At 43.4% G+C, this 16,184-nt stretch overlaps 2 protein-coding genes across 2 annotated transcripts in view; one reads left to right on the forward strand and one right to left on the reverse strand.

Moving 5' to 3' along the window:
- TSR3 (TSR3 ribosome maturation factor) lies at positions 1-6,791 on the forward strand. Its single transcript, XM_089497470.1, has 6 exons — positions 1-118; positions 859-1,069; positions 1,312-1,505; positions 2,090-2,263; positions 6,248-6,311; positions 6,596-6,791. Exons 1-6 carry the CDS (start codon positions 1-3, stop codon positions 6,789-6,791), a joined length of 957 nt encoding a protein of 318 aa, XP_089353596.1.
- A 2,719-nt stretch (positions 6,792-9,510) lies between these two features.
- BAIAP3 (BAI1 associated protein 3) overlaps positions 9,511-16,184 on the reverse strand; it is a 52,184-nt gene continuing 45,510 nt past the window's right edge. Inside the window, exons 27-33 of the mRNA XM_089497471.1 lie at positions 16,053-16,161; positions 14,365-14,436; positions 13,999-14,082; positions 13,796-13,916; positions 10,925-11,048; positions 9,868-10,073; positions 9,511-9,611 (exon numbers count right to left, since the gene is read on the reverse strand). Of these exons, the coding sequence (XP_089353597.1) occupies positions 9,511-9,611; positions 9,868-10,073; positions 10,925-11,048; positions 13,796-13,916; positions 13,999-14,082; positions 14,365-14,436; positions 16,053-16,161 (817 nt within the window). The remainder of the gene's footprint in view (positions 9,612-9,867; positions 10,074-10,924; positions 11,049-13,795; positions 13,917-13,998; positions 14,083-14,364; positions 14,437-16,052; positions 16,162-16,184) is intronic.

Here is a 16,184-nt window from a genome sequence, read left to right on the forward strand (position 1 = left end):
ATGGGAAGAAAGAAGCCCCCAAAAGAAGGGAAGCCTACTAAATACAAGGAGTCCCGCTTTAAGAAAACCTCCAAAAGTCTTGAAAGCTTTGTGAATGAGGTCCATGAAGCTCTGGATGGTACGTCTGCCGTGTTTTCCCATTTCGTTTGTTCATTTTTTCCCTCTGTTCACCTGCCGCTGACAAGGTCCGCGAGGGAACGGCTTCTTTGGAGGAGCCCCAAGCAGTCGTGGTTTAGTGAAATTCATGGCGAGTTGAAATTGTTGTTAAATACATATATATTTTACACGCACATACACGCTACCATTCAAATGTTTGGGATTTCTAATGATCTATTAGCCTTTTTAACGTAAACTTGGATCAGCGAACACAACGTGCCGTTGGAACACAGGAGTGATGGGAGTGATAAAGGGCCATTGGAACACAGGAGTGATGGGCGTCATAAAGGCCTCTGTATGCCTATGAACAGATTCCATTAAAAATAAGTCATTTCCAGCTACAGTAGTCATTTACAAAATTAACCCCATCTGCGCTGGATTTCTGATCCATTTAATGTTACTTTAATGGACAACATTTGCTTTTCTTTAAAAAAAAAATGTAAGTGATCCCAAACGTTTGAAGTGTGTATAGAATTGTACCGTGGAAAGGTGTTCCAGATCCGTGGGAGATCGTAAAATTTACTTTTTTTTTTTTTTTTTTATCATTTGCAATTTGCAAAGTCAGCATGTTTGTCTAACGTCAGATAGTACTTATAGGCTCGTTTGGAAGAAATGGTCCTGTTTGTATTAAGTGATCTGCTTGGTATGTGTGAATGCAGCCTCAGCGATTTAACTGGTTTCCCATTGTTATTACTTTACAAGCCAGCGTTCAGGGGGGTGCAAAGGATGAAGGATGTGAGGTGAAGTTCCCCTGCCCCTTGGCCATGTGGGACTTGGGCCATTGTGACCCAAAGAGGTGCACTGGAAGAAAGCTCATCCGGAAAAACCTAGTCAGAAGCCTTCGCATCAACCAGAGGTTCAACGGTCTTATTCTGAGTCCTATGGGAACCGTATATGTTTCTCCTGTTGACAAGTAAGTGGTTTAGTTTGAGTGTTTCCTGTATATCGAGTTGTATTTCTGCAGAGCAAAGTGGAGCAGTCACCATGGAAACCAATGACCTGTTTTACTGAGCACAAGGTAAATTGTGCGGGATTTAATGGTAACGGGTATACCTTGGTTGTAGTCTTTGAAAGTATGAGGATGGCGTGATTGTAAGGATTATGGGTTGGTTTACATTGTATGTACAGCGCCACTGATTCCTCCCCGTTTCTCAGGCAGATTGTTGCAGACAGTGGCGTGGCGGTCATAGACTGCTCCTGGGCTAAACTCGAGGACACACCTTTTGCCAAGATGAGAGGGGGTCATGCGCGGCTGCTACCATACTTGATTGCTGCAAACCCTGTGAACTACGGGCGCCCATGCAAGCTGTCCTGCGTGGAAGCCTTTGCCGCAACGTTCTGCATTGTGGGTATGGATAACTGTCTAAGATAAGTGAGGCAAAAAAAATCATTCAGGATTCAAATCCATATTCAAAAATGGTGAAATAGGGTTTACTTTTTTTTGCCGTATAAAACATTTGGCTAAGGGGGATTGGCATTCTTAGCATGTAGAGCTCTACACGCTGCCCGGACTAAGCACCGGGGACTCAGAAGCACTGGTAAGTTGGGGGGGGGCATAACACAGGAGGATCCAGGTCCCCTGAGTCCCCGGTGCTTAGTCCGGGCAGCATTTGCTCTGGAAAAAACCTCGTCTTATAATCGAGCAAATACGGTATTTCCCATAGAAGTAAAAATGATGCGCAGTAATGCAAACAAAGCAAATCGTCCCTTCATTTCTGTCCCTTTGTTAACGTAATATAATTGCATGAAGGCACAGCTAGTATTTGAGTTTATGTGCATTGGAGTATTGAAACATGTGAGAAGGTTATAGTGAAGTTAAGCAACGTGTCACCCTCTTTGTGTGCGCTGGATTTATTTGTAACTGTTGTTCAGTATAGTCGGTCAGGGCTGCTACTTACATCTTTAATGTATTTGTTCTTTTCTCACTCTTAAGGTTTTCCAGAACTAGCCACTATTCTTCTGCGGAAATTCAAGTGGGGTAAAGTCTTCCTTGAGCTGAATAAAGGTCTGCTAGAAAAGTACAGCAATTGTCAGAGTGTGGAGGACGTCAAGAAGGTAGAGACGGCGTTCCTCTCCGGTGCTCACGATGAAGAAACAGAAGAATTTGGTAGGTGTAGCTGTGATTATTCTCACATTACAAGAAGAAAAGCTCAGCTGCTGTTATTTCTTTAATACATTAATATCAGAAATATATTTCTATTTGATTCAGAAACCTTGTGTCCTGTTTCCCAACTTTGCATGGTAAATGTGAACATCATATGATTTAGCTATTTCTGTCAAATATAATGGAAAATTTCTGCATCTCATAGGTGTGCATGTATGCATGCGCAGCCCACTACACAGCATCAGGAGAAACATTAGATTAGTATTCTTATCTATATGCATTCTATTTTGATTGTTTTTCCTTTTAAGTCCTCTGATTTCTGGAGTTCATAGTTTCTCGTTTTACGTTGAGGTATTAATTTTTCCCTGCCATCCCTGGTGACACTTAGACTCCTCCTCCGTACCTGAGATAGGGCAGGACTCCGGATTTGAAAATTTTGGCGCCAAAATCTGCTACTGTTGCGGCTGACAGCCTGATTGCAGTCTGATTACTTGATATTTAAAGGGTAAGGTAAGTAGGTGATTGCGTTGTCGGCTTGCTGTGTATGCTATTAGGGTGCTGTTGCATCTAAGGTTATTATGTCGGCTCCGGATAACCCTGAGCCGCCCTCTGCTGAGGACAAGCCTAAAAAGTCTGTTATGAAGTCCAAACATGCGCAGTGCTCCGGATTCAAGGAAGAAACTTTGTTCTGCTTTCCTAAAATCAGTTGCAGATTCGGAAGCTTCTGGTGGAAGAGAATTTTTGGCCTGGTTTAAAGAGGAGATGCAGTCTACTTTCTCTGCTTTTCGTCAGGCTGTTCCTGTTTCTGCTTACCCTCACCTTCCGGCAGTGCAAGATCCCTTGCTCCTGGAGCGTCAGCCATTATTATCTGACTCAGAATTTGATTATCCAGAAATGGAGGAGTGTTCTTCTGAGGAAGGAGAGATCCGAGAGGAGAGTTCTTTATTGTTCCCCATAGATGACATTGAGACTCTTATCTCCACTGTGAGGTCTGCGATGCATCTGGAAGAGACGGCTTCCCTAAAGAAGGACCCCTTCTTTGCCAGTTTCTCTAAACATTCAGCCTCTTTTCCTGTGCATCCTGCTTTATCAGGTATTATTAAACAAGAATGGCACCACCCGGAAAGAAGGGTTAACCTGTCCAGGTGGGTGAGACGTTTATTTCCCTTCGATGAGGACTTCGACCAGTTTTGTGCCAACCCTCTAGTTGATACCGCTGTTATGAGGGTCTCCAGAAAGACTTCCGAGGCAGATTCCCTCAGGGAAGGGGGAGACTTGACAGATTCTCCTTCCCCAAAGCGCCCCAGGACCCCAAGAGCTTCACATGACGCCACCCCCATTCCTGTGGGAGGGAGGCTCCGGTTTTTCAGAGACGGTTGGTTCTCCATCACTCGGGACCCCTGGGTAAGAACCATCATATCCCAGGGTTACCGGCTTCAGTTTCTTCGCAGACCTCCGGAACGTTTCTTGATTTCCCACCTTCCTCGGGATTGGGGCGAAACAGACTTGCCTATTGTCTACCATACAGCAATTTGTAAAGCTACAGGCCCTGGTTCCCGTGTCTTCTCCTGTCTTTCTGGTTCCCAAAGCAACAGGAGGTTTTCGTCTGATCATAGACTTACGTTTCCTGAACAGTCACCTCAGGTATGCCCGTTTAAAGATGGAAACAATAAGATCCACTCTAGACACCTTATGTCTCCACGACTTCATGGTCTCTATTGACCTCAAGGATGCCTATCTGCATGCTCCTGTTCATCCATCTCATCAGCAGTTCCTACGCATTGCTGTTCCTCTGGGTTCGTGTATCAGACATTTCCAGTTCCAGGCCCTCCCGTTTTGGCCTATCAGCAGGCCCCAGAGTCTTCACAAAACTCCTGGCAGTGGTGGCAGCTCATTTCAGACTTCAAGGGATTTCGGTCGTTCCTTACCTGGACGACTGTCTTCTGGTCCGAAAGGTTCTTTCTGCCCCCAGAAGCTCTATAAGAACGTGCATGTCTCTACTAGGCAGTATGGCTTCCACAAGATGCGCAGTCCCTTGGGCCTTGGCCCACATGAGGATTCTGCAGAACTTTATCCTCCGTCTTCCCGAAGGAAGTCTATTCGCCTTGGACAAGCTCGTCGTTCTCCCGTCCCAGGTCAGAGCATCCCTCACATGGTGGCTTCGGAGGGACATCCTAGCAGCAGGAAGGAGCTGGTCAGCCAAAGAACTCCTCACCACCGACACGAGTACCAGAGGTTGGGGAGCTACGTATCTAGACAGATTCGTTCAGGGTCTCTGGTCTCCAGCTGTTTGACTTCTTCCTTCCAACTGCCTGGAGTTGCTTGCAGTGGAAAAAGCTCTGCATCATTGGGAACCTTGGCTGCTTCACAAGAACATTCTATTGCGCTCCGACAACCGAGCACAATAGCTTCTCCGTATAGCTCTGAGGATCTCCTTCCGGGCGGAGACACGTTCTATCTCCCTAACCGCGGTTCACCTCAAGGGCTCTTTGAACTCTCAAGCAGACTTCCTGAGCAGAACTCCTGTTCTGAGCGGCGAGTGGGCTCTACATCCCGCAGCCTTTGGGCTCATTGTTCAGCAGTGGGGTTTACCCGAAATCGACCTTATGGCCTCCAGGGTCAATGCTCAGGTGCCGGCCTTCTTCTCCCTCAATCCTCAGCATCATCCTTTGGCGGTAGGTAGATGCCTTCGCCCAGGCCTGGAATTTCCATCTTGCTTATGTTTTTCCGATCATCTCGTTGATTTCCAAGGTTCTTCAGAAGATCAAGAACGACAGCGCCTCTGTTATCCTCATCGCTCCAGACTGGCCGAGGCGAGTATGGTATTCGGACTTAATCAACCTCAGTGTCGACAGCCCTGTGAGGCTCCCGGCTTGGAAAGACCTTCTTCGTCAGGGCCAGTTTCTTCACCCTCATCCGGAGGTCTTCCAGCTGACGGCCTGGAGGTTGAGCGGAAGATCCTGAAGGCTCTGGGTTTTTCTGCCTCAGTGACTGAGACTCTTCTTCACAGTAGGAAGAGGGTTACCTCCCTCAGATATATTAAGGTCTGGAGAAAATTTTGCAGTTGGTGCGATTCCAGACGGATTCTACCGGCCTCCTGTTCCCCAGGATCGGTTCTGGATTTTTTGCAAGAAGGATTCGACCTTGGGCTTCAACCTTCTACGATCAAGGTCCAGATTTCTGCCCTCAGTGCCTTGCTGGGAGTTGACCTGTTCTCTCTGCCGGTCGTCAGAAGATTTTCTAAAGCCATCGTTCGAATGCGTCCTCGGCCAGTCACCAAGATGGTTCCTTGGGACCTTAATCTCGTCCTTCGTAGACTCATGTTGCCACCTTTTGAGCCTCTTCAATCAGTGTCGTTTCATCTACTATCATTGAAGACTGCGTATCAGCGAGCTCCAGGCCCAGTCTATGCAGGATCCTTTTCTGCGTTTCTTTCCGGAGAAGGTTGTCTTATCTCTGCCTCCAGAATTCTCTCCTAAGGTTCAGTCGGCATTTCACAGAAACCAAGAGATCGTTTTGCCCACCTTTTTTCCATCTCCACGGTCTCCTGAAGAAGAGGCTAAGTGTCACCAGGGATGGCAGGGAAACGGTAAGTTCTACTTACCGAGAGCTTCTTTTCCCTGCCGATCCCTGGTATTTTTTGCATCATGGTTGGTTTTCCCTGTGTGGTCTTTGGTATTTACTGAGGATAGCAGGTGGGGAGGGGCTTTTAAGTGTTTTGGAGTCCTGCCCTATCTCAGGCACGGAGGAGGAGTCTATCTATCTAAATGTCACCAGGGATCGGCAGGGAAAAGAAGCTCTCGGTAAGTGGAACTTACTGTTTCCTGTCTGATTTTCAGCTGCCAGGCTTAATTGGTATTTAAAGTACGAAAGGTGGTAGACAAGCTAGGTTTTCAAAATGCTTATTACGTAATTGTTTACTTAGTTAATTGGAGAAATGGGATTTTTCTAAATGACTCTGTTTATTTGTACTTCTGCGTATTTTAGATCCCTTTGATGTTGAATCCGGAAGAGAATTTTCTAACCCCAACAGAGCCATCACCTCAAAGGGGTAACTATCAGAGGAATTTCACTAAATATCATATGCGTTCCGTTGACGGAAGTGCGCTGCTTCATCAAATGTCTCCTTTGCTTGTTAATATCTCAAACGCTGTTAAGAACATTTTGTCATTTTAAATTCTCAAGTTAGTAATTTTTACATGCCCAAAAAAGCATAAAAAAACAAACATGGCCAGTAGAAAAACACTTGGCGTTTATATCCCCCTTCGTTCTTTTTTAAGAGAGCCGCAAATTACTTATGTTTGTGTAGAATTAATGCAGGCTTTCCTTCAACAGGATGAGTCATGATGAGAAGGACGACGACGATGATGATGACGATGAAGAAGATCATAGTGATGAAGACACAGATGAAGAGGTACAAGAAAGGTCATCCAAAGAGGAAAGTGACGAAGAGGAGGAGGAGGAGGAGGAGGTGGCAGCAGCATCTAAACCTGTTGTATGGAAAGGTGTCAAAAAGAGACTTAGAGACTAGAAAGTAAGACAACAATATCAGGGTATTGCCTACAAATAATGGACACTGTATAGAAAATGCTTTCCGTTATCCGTATGGAATAAACACACTGTCAATATTTTTTAAAGGAGATTGGTTTGTAAATGTTATTAAAAGAAGGTCACCATTATCCATTTATATTGGGGATTTCTGTATATAACCAGGGGTTTTCCTTCTTTGCACATTACTTTTTGTACTGCATTGTATTAATTTGTAGTAAGGTTTGGGACGGCAGCCGTTTGTGGCATCGAAGGAAGCTGAAATCCCTTTATGACGTCAAACCCAAGATTGAACCCTGGACGCGACTGATATCTGCTGCTTGCAAAAAGGTGTTTGGGAGATAAAAGTCCCAAGATGGCAGCACGTTTCCAAAATAATACGTAAACAGCAGTTCAAGATGCATAACTGTGAACTTGAGAATGCAAACCCAATGTAAAAGTGTTGCAGCGGAAGAAATTTAATTATAATATTTAATTAACACTATCTGAGCCTCAAGCTCAATGACAGAGGAAGAATGGACAGGCTGCTAAAATATTTGGCGCATTAAGGAAAAGACGGAATTGGGCTCTTTCACATTTTATTAAATGCAAAATACAAATATAAAACATTTTCATCAAACAGGTAAAATGTACTTTACTTCGCAATACTCTGTTCTTTCAGACAGTTTCTACAATCAAATTACATCAAGACTGATATAAAAATATACCTAGAAATATGAAATGAAGCAACACTTTGATTTTAGAGATCAAATTCAGCGTGAGCGTGGCCCTGGGTCTCCAGCCAGAAAGGTTCAGTTCCAGGCACAGATTACAAGCGACGTGCAGAGCATTCCGTCCCATGAAATGATTGGTTCACGCTTTGAGTACTTGCTACATGAGAATTTTTTTTTGCGGGGGGGGGGTCTATTTCTACCCACTTTCACCAATATATATAGTTTTTTTTTGGCATCTGCACTACCTGGTTTTTGTTATGTCGGACAGATAAAATTACTATGTTTTATCCTACAGAGAGCACAGAAACCGCATATAATTTGTGTTTACTTCTAATAACATCTCAACGTGTTTGTCATGAAATCCATTGGGCATTTTGGACGCGTTTTGGTCTGAAACTTATATTTATTGTTTCTTTTGTGACAGTTTTAGGCAGTTTATAAATATCCGCTTCTTGCTGGGATATACAGAATTGGCCGTGAAAATCTTTTATCGCAGGTATGTAAAAAATAGGTGGTTGGTTTGAATACGTGATAACACGACATATAGACGGTGCCGACGCTCTCTTGATTAGGTCCAGTCCTGGTGACTGGAGGTATGTAACGGGGTCTCTCCCTCTACTTCTTCATATGGAAACCAGGACCAGACGGGGGAGAGACGGGACACGGAGGGCATTGGGAGGGTAGAGAACAAGTGGAACTGCTGTGAGTGGCCAGAACTGAGTGGGTGGGACTTAAAGCCACTCCCCTTGCCCAGAAGATAAAGGCACTGCCCCTATGCCCCAGCAATGAGTTGGGAGACATGAAACAAATTTTATCTTGTTTCCTACACAAAATACCAAATTTTTGGGTATATTTAAGAACCAATCCACATAAAGTTCACTTCCCTCTTTTCACGAGCATACCAAGTTACATCACAACTCTGAACATGTAAATATATATGTGAAAAGGTCATTTTGGTCTGCCACATAAGCTCCAATGAACACTACAAAAAGGTACTTTTAAAAGTTCATTCATAGTAAACAAAACCTTACATCTCAATTTAGAAACACACAAAACTATACAAGCCACTGTATCTTCTCAGCGTTATGCAAACATAAAGTAACAAACAGGACTCTATTCTAGGGATATTCCCCTCTGGAATGCATCATTACCCTGTGATTAGTCCGTTCCCAGATGTGTCTCAGATAGTAAATCCTTACGGGATTATTTGAAAACATTACTGTTATTTGCCATACAGCAAACCGAACACCTGCTTTAAGCAGAGCTTTTTATAAGCTTGCCACCGGATGGATACATGGTGTCCCAAGTATCAACGGCCCTGGGGTAAGGCGGAATGCGTGCTGTATTATGGAGATGCTCTTTATTATACAGGGTATCAGATTTCCGTGGCTTTTCTACTTTTTGATCTGATCCTATCGTGTCTCTATAAGTAGGGGGTTAAGGATTTTCTTTATTGGGGGGGTATGCAACAGCCTTCGGCTGGCTAGGCATGCTGGGAGTTATAACATCAGTTGGAGGAGTGCTGTACCCCAGCTTCGGTCAAAATACTGTTGTTTTTCCCAAATACTCCAACAGATGGCGCTAAAACATTTTTGTTTGTTGTATCGCAGCATCTCTCTGTATTGACAAGTTGTAGAGAACGCCTGGATGTTAATGCATTCTAGAATTCCCTCAGAATAGATTTACAATTAAAAGGCTCTTACTGGGTGAAATGGGTGTTTTCGTCATACACCGCTTAGAACAATATTCAATTAACACTTAATATTTAAAACATTGGTTTTCATATACAGACCATAAACTTAACAATAGATATATGGAAACTCATATCAAACGAAACATTGTCCCCCCTCCACCCCTTTTACGAAGTTACTAAACTCAGTCTCTCGCTTGGAATGACCCGTGACACTACAGCACAACAGTGTGCTGTCCCCTCTGGCAGCCAACGGGTTAAACTTCCTTTCTCTTTTGTTTCACGTTGTAAATAGTGGTTCAGTCGTCCTCCATGTATTTCTCCATTTCTCTAAGTTTCTTTACAAAGTCTTGCGCTTCCTTGTCCATTCGGCCATCAAGCATTTTCAGAATGGACTTGACTAAAGAGAACAAATATTACTGATCATAAAATGTGACCTTATTTACAGGTTAAAATAATATATATGTATGTCTACACAATGGAAGCAGTGATCTTAACTTCCCGTTCCCAGGATCTGCATGATTATTCCTCCCCGTTAAGTTATCTCTCCCCTGTTGTTAAGTTGGTATGATCTCCCTTTAAGTGTCTTAGCGGGTCTGCCTAAGATTCATGTGTGCTTTACAAATTGCAAATAATGTTCTAAATAAATTGTTTACCATTGGCTTTCGGTCTTGTAAGCTTCAATACGATTGGCTGGACGTTTTTCACCCCTCCAGTGATATGAGGTCTATTAAGTCCGTATATGACATTCATAGGCAGGACAGCCTCACCGGCAAAATCGTTTGTGGACAGCCAGTCGTGATCCATAACCGTGAAGAGGATACATGCGGATTTTCTTCTGCATTGTTCAGAAGATACTGAGCTGTGACGGAATGACGCACGTTAATTCAGATTTACCCACAACAGCGGTGACTTGTGCGGCATTCCTACACCTACGCTGAGTGTGCGCAACAGGGAGCTCTCCATCTCTTTGGATGAAGTGCTTGGACCCTGTTGGTTATCTCCAGTTTCGAGTGTTCATGTCGCCATTTTGGCGTGATAATTGGACATTAATATACGAAGCTCCGCGTGGGGTGATCAGTAGGTATATAGATCCGCATCGAGCGCGCTTTAATGGACTATCGGATTAGAATGTTCAGTTTATTTGCTCAGTATAGTATTCTGCGTAGGGACGATAACAGTAACATCTACAGATCTGGAAATCTTCAGCACTGACCCATCTGTTCTGTCTTTTTTACTGCTTAGGAGTGCATTAAATACCAGGTAATGGCCGGGCATCACAGACCATGTACTCTGCAATACTCAAGTTGCGGAGTCTGTGAATACTTGCTGTCTCTCCTCTAAATGCCTTCAGAAATAATACAAAGGGGATCCTACCTTCCTCGGTATACAACGCAGTTCCTACATCTTGTTAATGAGCATCTATTGTGACAGCTCAGTGCACAGCGGCATAATACAAATCATTGTTTTGGGCACGGGGGTAGTAACTTTGCTTTTATACAAAGAGATTTTCTTAAACCGCTGCAAAACGTTTTGGATGCAAGTCTACAGCCCAATTTTACATTCAAAACTGGAATAAAAACACAAATTATAAAATTGTTATATGAAGCAAATATTTCTGAGAAGCGATCTGAGTTAAATGCTCCTCAGGAACCTGGGGAATATTAATCCAGGTTATCTTTAATATATTATATGTTGTATGTATGTACTTACAAATAGAACAGTTCGTCGTAGACTGGATGCAGAGTTTTTGCCTTGACTTGCGTCCGTTGACCTTTCACCAGTGGAAAAATGTGGTGGGGACAGAGCTCAATGATGACAAATGGATCGCTTAGACCTAGAGAAATTGTAATGTTAATTGACAGAAGAAACACCAACACTTTCTTATAAGGAGTTGGAATTTTTCGGTTCAAATGCATTAGTAACATAGTAACATAGTTCATAAGGTTGAAAAAAGACCAAAGTCCATCAAGTTCAACCTATATACATATTGTGTCCCTACTGTGTTGATCCAGAGGAAGGCAAAAAACCCTTATGAAGCAGATGCCAATTGCCCCATACCAGGGGGAAAATTCCTTCCCGACTCCAAATATGGCAATCAGAATAAATCCCTGGATCAACGTTCTGTCCCTATTAATCTAATATCCATAACTTGTAATATTATTGCTTTCAAGAAACACGTCCAGGCTCCTTTTGAACTCTTTTATTGAGTTTACCATCACCACTTCCTCTGGCAGAGAGTTCCATAATCTCACCGCTCTTACTGTAAAGAACCCCCGTCTGTGCTGGTGTAGAAACCTTCTTTCCTCCAGCCGTAGAGGATGTCCCCTTGTTATAGATACAGTCCTGGGTATAAATAGGTCCTGGGAGTGATCTCTGTACTGTCCCCTTATATATTTATACATAGTTATTAAGTCCCCCCTAAGCCGTCTTTTTTCCAAACTAAATAACCCCAATTCTGATAATCTTTCTGGGTACTGTAGTCCTCCCATTCCCCTTATTACTCTGGTTGCCCGTCTTTGAACCCTCTCCAGCTCCACTATATCTTTCTTGTACACTGGTGCCCAGTACTGTACACAGTATTCCATGTGTGGTCTGACTAGTGACTTGTACAGGGGTAGAATTATTTCCTTGTCGTGGGCATCTATGCCCCTTTTGATGCACCCCATGATTTTATTTGCCTTAGCAGCAGCTGCCTGACACTGGTCGCTACAGGTAAATTTACTGTTAACTAAAACTCCTAAGTCCTTTTCCATGTCAGTCGTCCCCAGTGTTTTCCCATTTAATACATATTCCCAGCCTGGATTTTTCTTCCCCATGTGCATAACCTTACATTTATCTGTGTTGAACCTCATCTGCCACATCCCAGCCCAAGCCTCCAACCTATGCAGATCCATTTGTAATCGTGCGCTGTCCTCTATTGTGTTAACCACGTTACAGAGCTTAGTATCGTCTGCAAAGATTGATACTTTACTATGCAATCCCTCTACAAGGTCATTAATAAATATATTAAAAAGAATAGGACCCAAAACTGACCCCTGTGGTACCCCACTAGCAACAGTCACCCACTCAGAGTATGTACCATTAATAACCACCCTCTGTTTCCTATCACTGAGCCAGTTACTTACCCACATACACACATTCTCCCCCAGCCCAAGCATTCTCATTTTATGTACCAGCCTTTTATGTGGCACCGTATCAAATGCTTTGGAAAAATCAAGATATACGACATCCAGCGATTCACCCCGATCCAGTCTTGAGCTCACCTCCTCATAAAAGCTGATCAGGTTAGTTTGACAGGACCGATCCCTTGTAAACCCATGCTGATATGGAGTCATACACTTATTTTCATTGAGATTCTCCAAAATAGCATCTCTTAGGAAACCCTCAAACAGTTTACACACAACAGAAGTTAAACTAACAGGCCTATAATTCCCCGGGTCACTTTTTGTCCCCTTTTTGAATATTGGCACAACATTTGCTATGCGCCAGTCCTGGGGAACAGACCCTGTCACTATAGAGTCCTTGAATATTAGAAATAGGGGTCTGTCTATTACATTACTTAACTCCCTTAGAACGCGGGGGTGAATGCCATCTGGTGATTTGTCTATTTTGATTTTTTTTAGGCGGCACTGCACTTCTTCCTGCGTTAGACAGGCGACATGTACTGGGGCATTTATCTCATCCTGCTGTATATTACCTGGCATTTCATTTTCCTCTGTGAATACAGCAGAGAAGAATATATTTAATAGATTAGCTTTTTCCTGATCCCCGTCTATAACTTCTCCCTCATTACTTTTTAAGGGGCCAACGCTTTCATTGTTAACCTTTTTACTATTTATCTAGTTAAAGAACATTTTGGGGTTTGTTTTACTCTCTTTGGCAATGAGTCTTTCTGTCTCCAATTTTGCTGCTTTTATCTGATTTTTACATATTGACGTTCCCCATTGGCCAAGACTGATCATTTGTGGTTCTCAGGGGTAGTACTTTATTGCTCAAGCTATGGCACTGATGAACCAGCACATGGCCAAGTGGAAGAGTGTAAAGAAAAAAATATGGTTCTTCTGGGCTGGAAATCAAGGTAACCCCCAAGGGCATCCTTTTCTGTGTCAATCTTTGTCAACATGTTAAAGACCTGATCTTGTGATTCAAGAACACCACGCTACGAAAGAGATTCTGATGGGCATAATACCACTTGGCCAAAATTGCTTCTCTGTGGACATCCCTTTCAGAAGATTTTCTCTTTTATTGCTTAATATTACTGCACTTGTCATAACACGAAGACTAAGATAGGTGCCCTAACTGAGGGTGAAGTGTTCCAGATAAAGAACAAAGAATCCAAGAGCGTATGAAAGCTTTCCCCGGCTATGTAGCCTCCGGCAGGGAGGGTATTCAACTCAACGATCAACTTTTGGAGCAGAGGTGGAAATTCAATTTAGTCTGTGATTGGTCACCTCATTTTTTTTAATTTCTTTATTTTTAAATTTCTTTATTGGTCAGAAACACAATTTTTAATACAATGATTGATGCTGATACAGACAAGCACCAGTCCAGAGTGGACTTTCGGCTTATTTGAACTCTTACCATTGGCGTCGAGTGCAATAAGGTCAGCTGCGTGTAAGACTTCCACATACAGCTTCTGCTCCGAAGTTTCATAATAGCACTTAACACTTATTCTCCCATATTTACTCTGCTCGGTTGATCTCTGAAAAATAGCACATAAAACATTATAAAAGAACCATCGACATCTCCTCTACCAAAACACGCAGCTTCTGCACCTTACCCACCTGCTCCTTGATATTGTCCAGGTAATATTTTTCAATCAGTTCGCTTGTTGAGCATTTATTTAAACGGAGCTCTTCTTCTAAAAACTGAAAGACAAAGCACACGTTCCGTCACACAACAATGAGGAGTGTTGGGGTTTCAACTCCTTGACTTTTTAATTTGCCAACCCCAGCGAGCCTCTGCTGAAGGAAGAGCCAGACTGGCCCTGTATAATGTACGAAACAGTGAAGTCTTGGTAATTTGTAACGTACAAGGCGCTGATTCCTCCTCCGCTTCAATAGACTATTTAGGTTTTAGTAAATATGACAATCTTTGCAGTTGTTGAGAACCCTAGAGAGGTTTTAAAGATGAGAATTAAACTCAATTACCCTGTAATCTCCGTTCCGCAAGGTGTCCATCGGTAACCCTTGTCCTTCCGCGTGGAAAAAGTCCACAAGAGCCTGCAAAAGGCAGAAAACCCATTAGTTGTGAACGTCAAGACAATTATTTTCCGTCACTTTTAGATTTCAGAAGCAGACATGGGCATCCAGCCACCAAAAAAAAGATATTTAAAGACATGTCATATGTGTGCCAAGCCACACTGGGTTCAGACTGTATTACATTCTAAGCATCTGGTGAGTGACATTAGGGAAGGGGGTGAGGGACCATAGGCAGCTGACAGATTTGTGCATTTTTTTTACTATATAAATCAGTCCACACCAGCCAAAAAATATTTAACCAAAAAAACATCAGAGGTTCTGATTTGTCAGTGCTGGATTAAGACCACCAGGGGCCCCTAGGTGAGCTCTGAAGCATTTGTAATATGGGGGGGGGGCATCTGGCATACTTTGCAAATGCCAGGTGGGCCGCTGGCCAACAGAGCCACAGAGCTGAATTGCTGAATTGTTTTAAAAATAGTCAGTGACCTTAATGCTCCAGTTGGTTTGGGAAAAAAATGCATTTGGAACCCATTTTCAAACATTTTAATTAGGATGTATGATCTGTTTTGCTGCTGAATGGTTGTTTGGGAGTAACAATTAGAGGGAGGCTGGCGGCCCAGCGGCCTCAAACACACACAGCTATTTGGATTCATTGTCTGTTTACAGTTTCAGAGTCCCCGCGGTCATACGGACAGATGAGCAAACAATGGAGATTAATCGGACCTTGGTTTGGGTAACTAACCTCTCCCAAGCACTAAGAATCAATTTTATAGAATTAAAAAGAGCTTTGGGAAATGTCTGCAGAAGCTGTAACCCTTCATAGAAAAGGCCAATCAATGGAGTTTTTTTTTGAGGGCGTTGGAAGGTAGCCACCATGCCTGGGAACTCTCAGGTTCTGAGTCTGAGTCTCAGGGTTTTTGGCCCCAATCCCAGGGTCTCAGGCAGGGACCTTTGGAGCTGCCCTAGGTCCTAGGTCCGACCTAGAGCAGCATCCACAGCCGCCTTACCCTCTGTGGTCAGCATCTCTGTACCATAAAAGGCGGTGTGTGCCTTTAAAAAAACAGTGCTGGGATATGATGTCATATCCCAATGCACGCAGCGCATTTTAACGACGTCTATGGAAGGTGTGCTGAGCTGGCACAGTGTATCTTTAAGTTAATGACAAGTCACAAGGACAGGTATCAGTGGCACTTGGGCTACACATCTGGCAAGTCACTAAATAAAATCCTCAGGACAGGCTACTAAAGGGTTAATATGTCACAGCTTCAACACAGAGTGGTGGGCTACACAAGCCAAGGGGCTGCCAAGGGCTGATGGGTGTAGGAATCCCCTGTCCAGCTGGAACTCTCACAGGGCACCTAATGCCAGCCCTGAATGTGCTTTTCTACGTTACGTCTACAACCTGCATTAAGATTTACCGCTAGTTTAGAGACCTCCATCTGCAGAAATCACCTCTGCTCGGGTAAAAGTAGAACGGTGGGACAGACTGTGGGTGCGCTTTTAGCTGTCACACCTTTTTGGGAAGCAATCACACACATTACACACAGTAACATTTTCCAACACAGGCATTAGCTTTCCGTTGCTTTATGGTCTGTACAGTAGATGAAATCGAGCACTTGTGACGTATAACCCTTTACCTCGAGTGTATAATAAAACCTTCCGTAGAATTCCACAGACACTCCCCTGTTGGAATCCACAGCATCAATAATGAATTTCAACAGAAGCCACCACAGAGCTTCCAGGACCCTGGGGAGAGATAGCGTTACAAT

Source organism: Sceloporus occidentalis, unplaced genomic scaffold (assembly GCF_023333645.1).
Source record: "Sceloporus occidentalis isolate IW3139 unplaced genomic scaffold, rSceOcc1.0.p SCAF_103, whole genome shotgun sequence".
In the NCBI taxonomy this organism is placed as follows: domain Eukaryota; kingdom Metazoa; phylum Chordata; class Lepidosauria; order Squamata; family Phrynosomatidae; genus Sceloporus; species Sceloporus occidentalis.

What these genes read in the sequence shown, in the direction of transcription:
- TSR3 (XM_089497470.1), top strand. Translation starts at nt 1, where the DNA reads ATGGGAAGAAAGAAGCCCCCAAAAGAAGGGAAGCCTACTAAATACAAG. An exon ending in GGTCCATGAAGCTCTGGATG is followed by an intron (nt 119 to 858) that starts GTACGTCTGCCG and finishes TTACTTTACAAG; the next exon opens with CCAGCGTTCAGGGGGGTGCA. An exon ending in AGAGCCATCACCTCAAAGGG is followed by an intron (nt 6,312 to 6,595) that starts GTAACTATCAGA and finishes TTCCTTCAACAG; the next exon opens with GATGAGTCATGATGAGAAGG.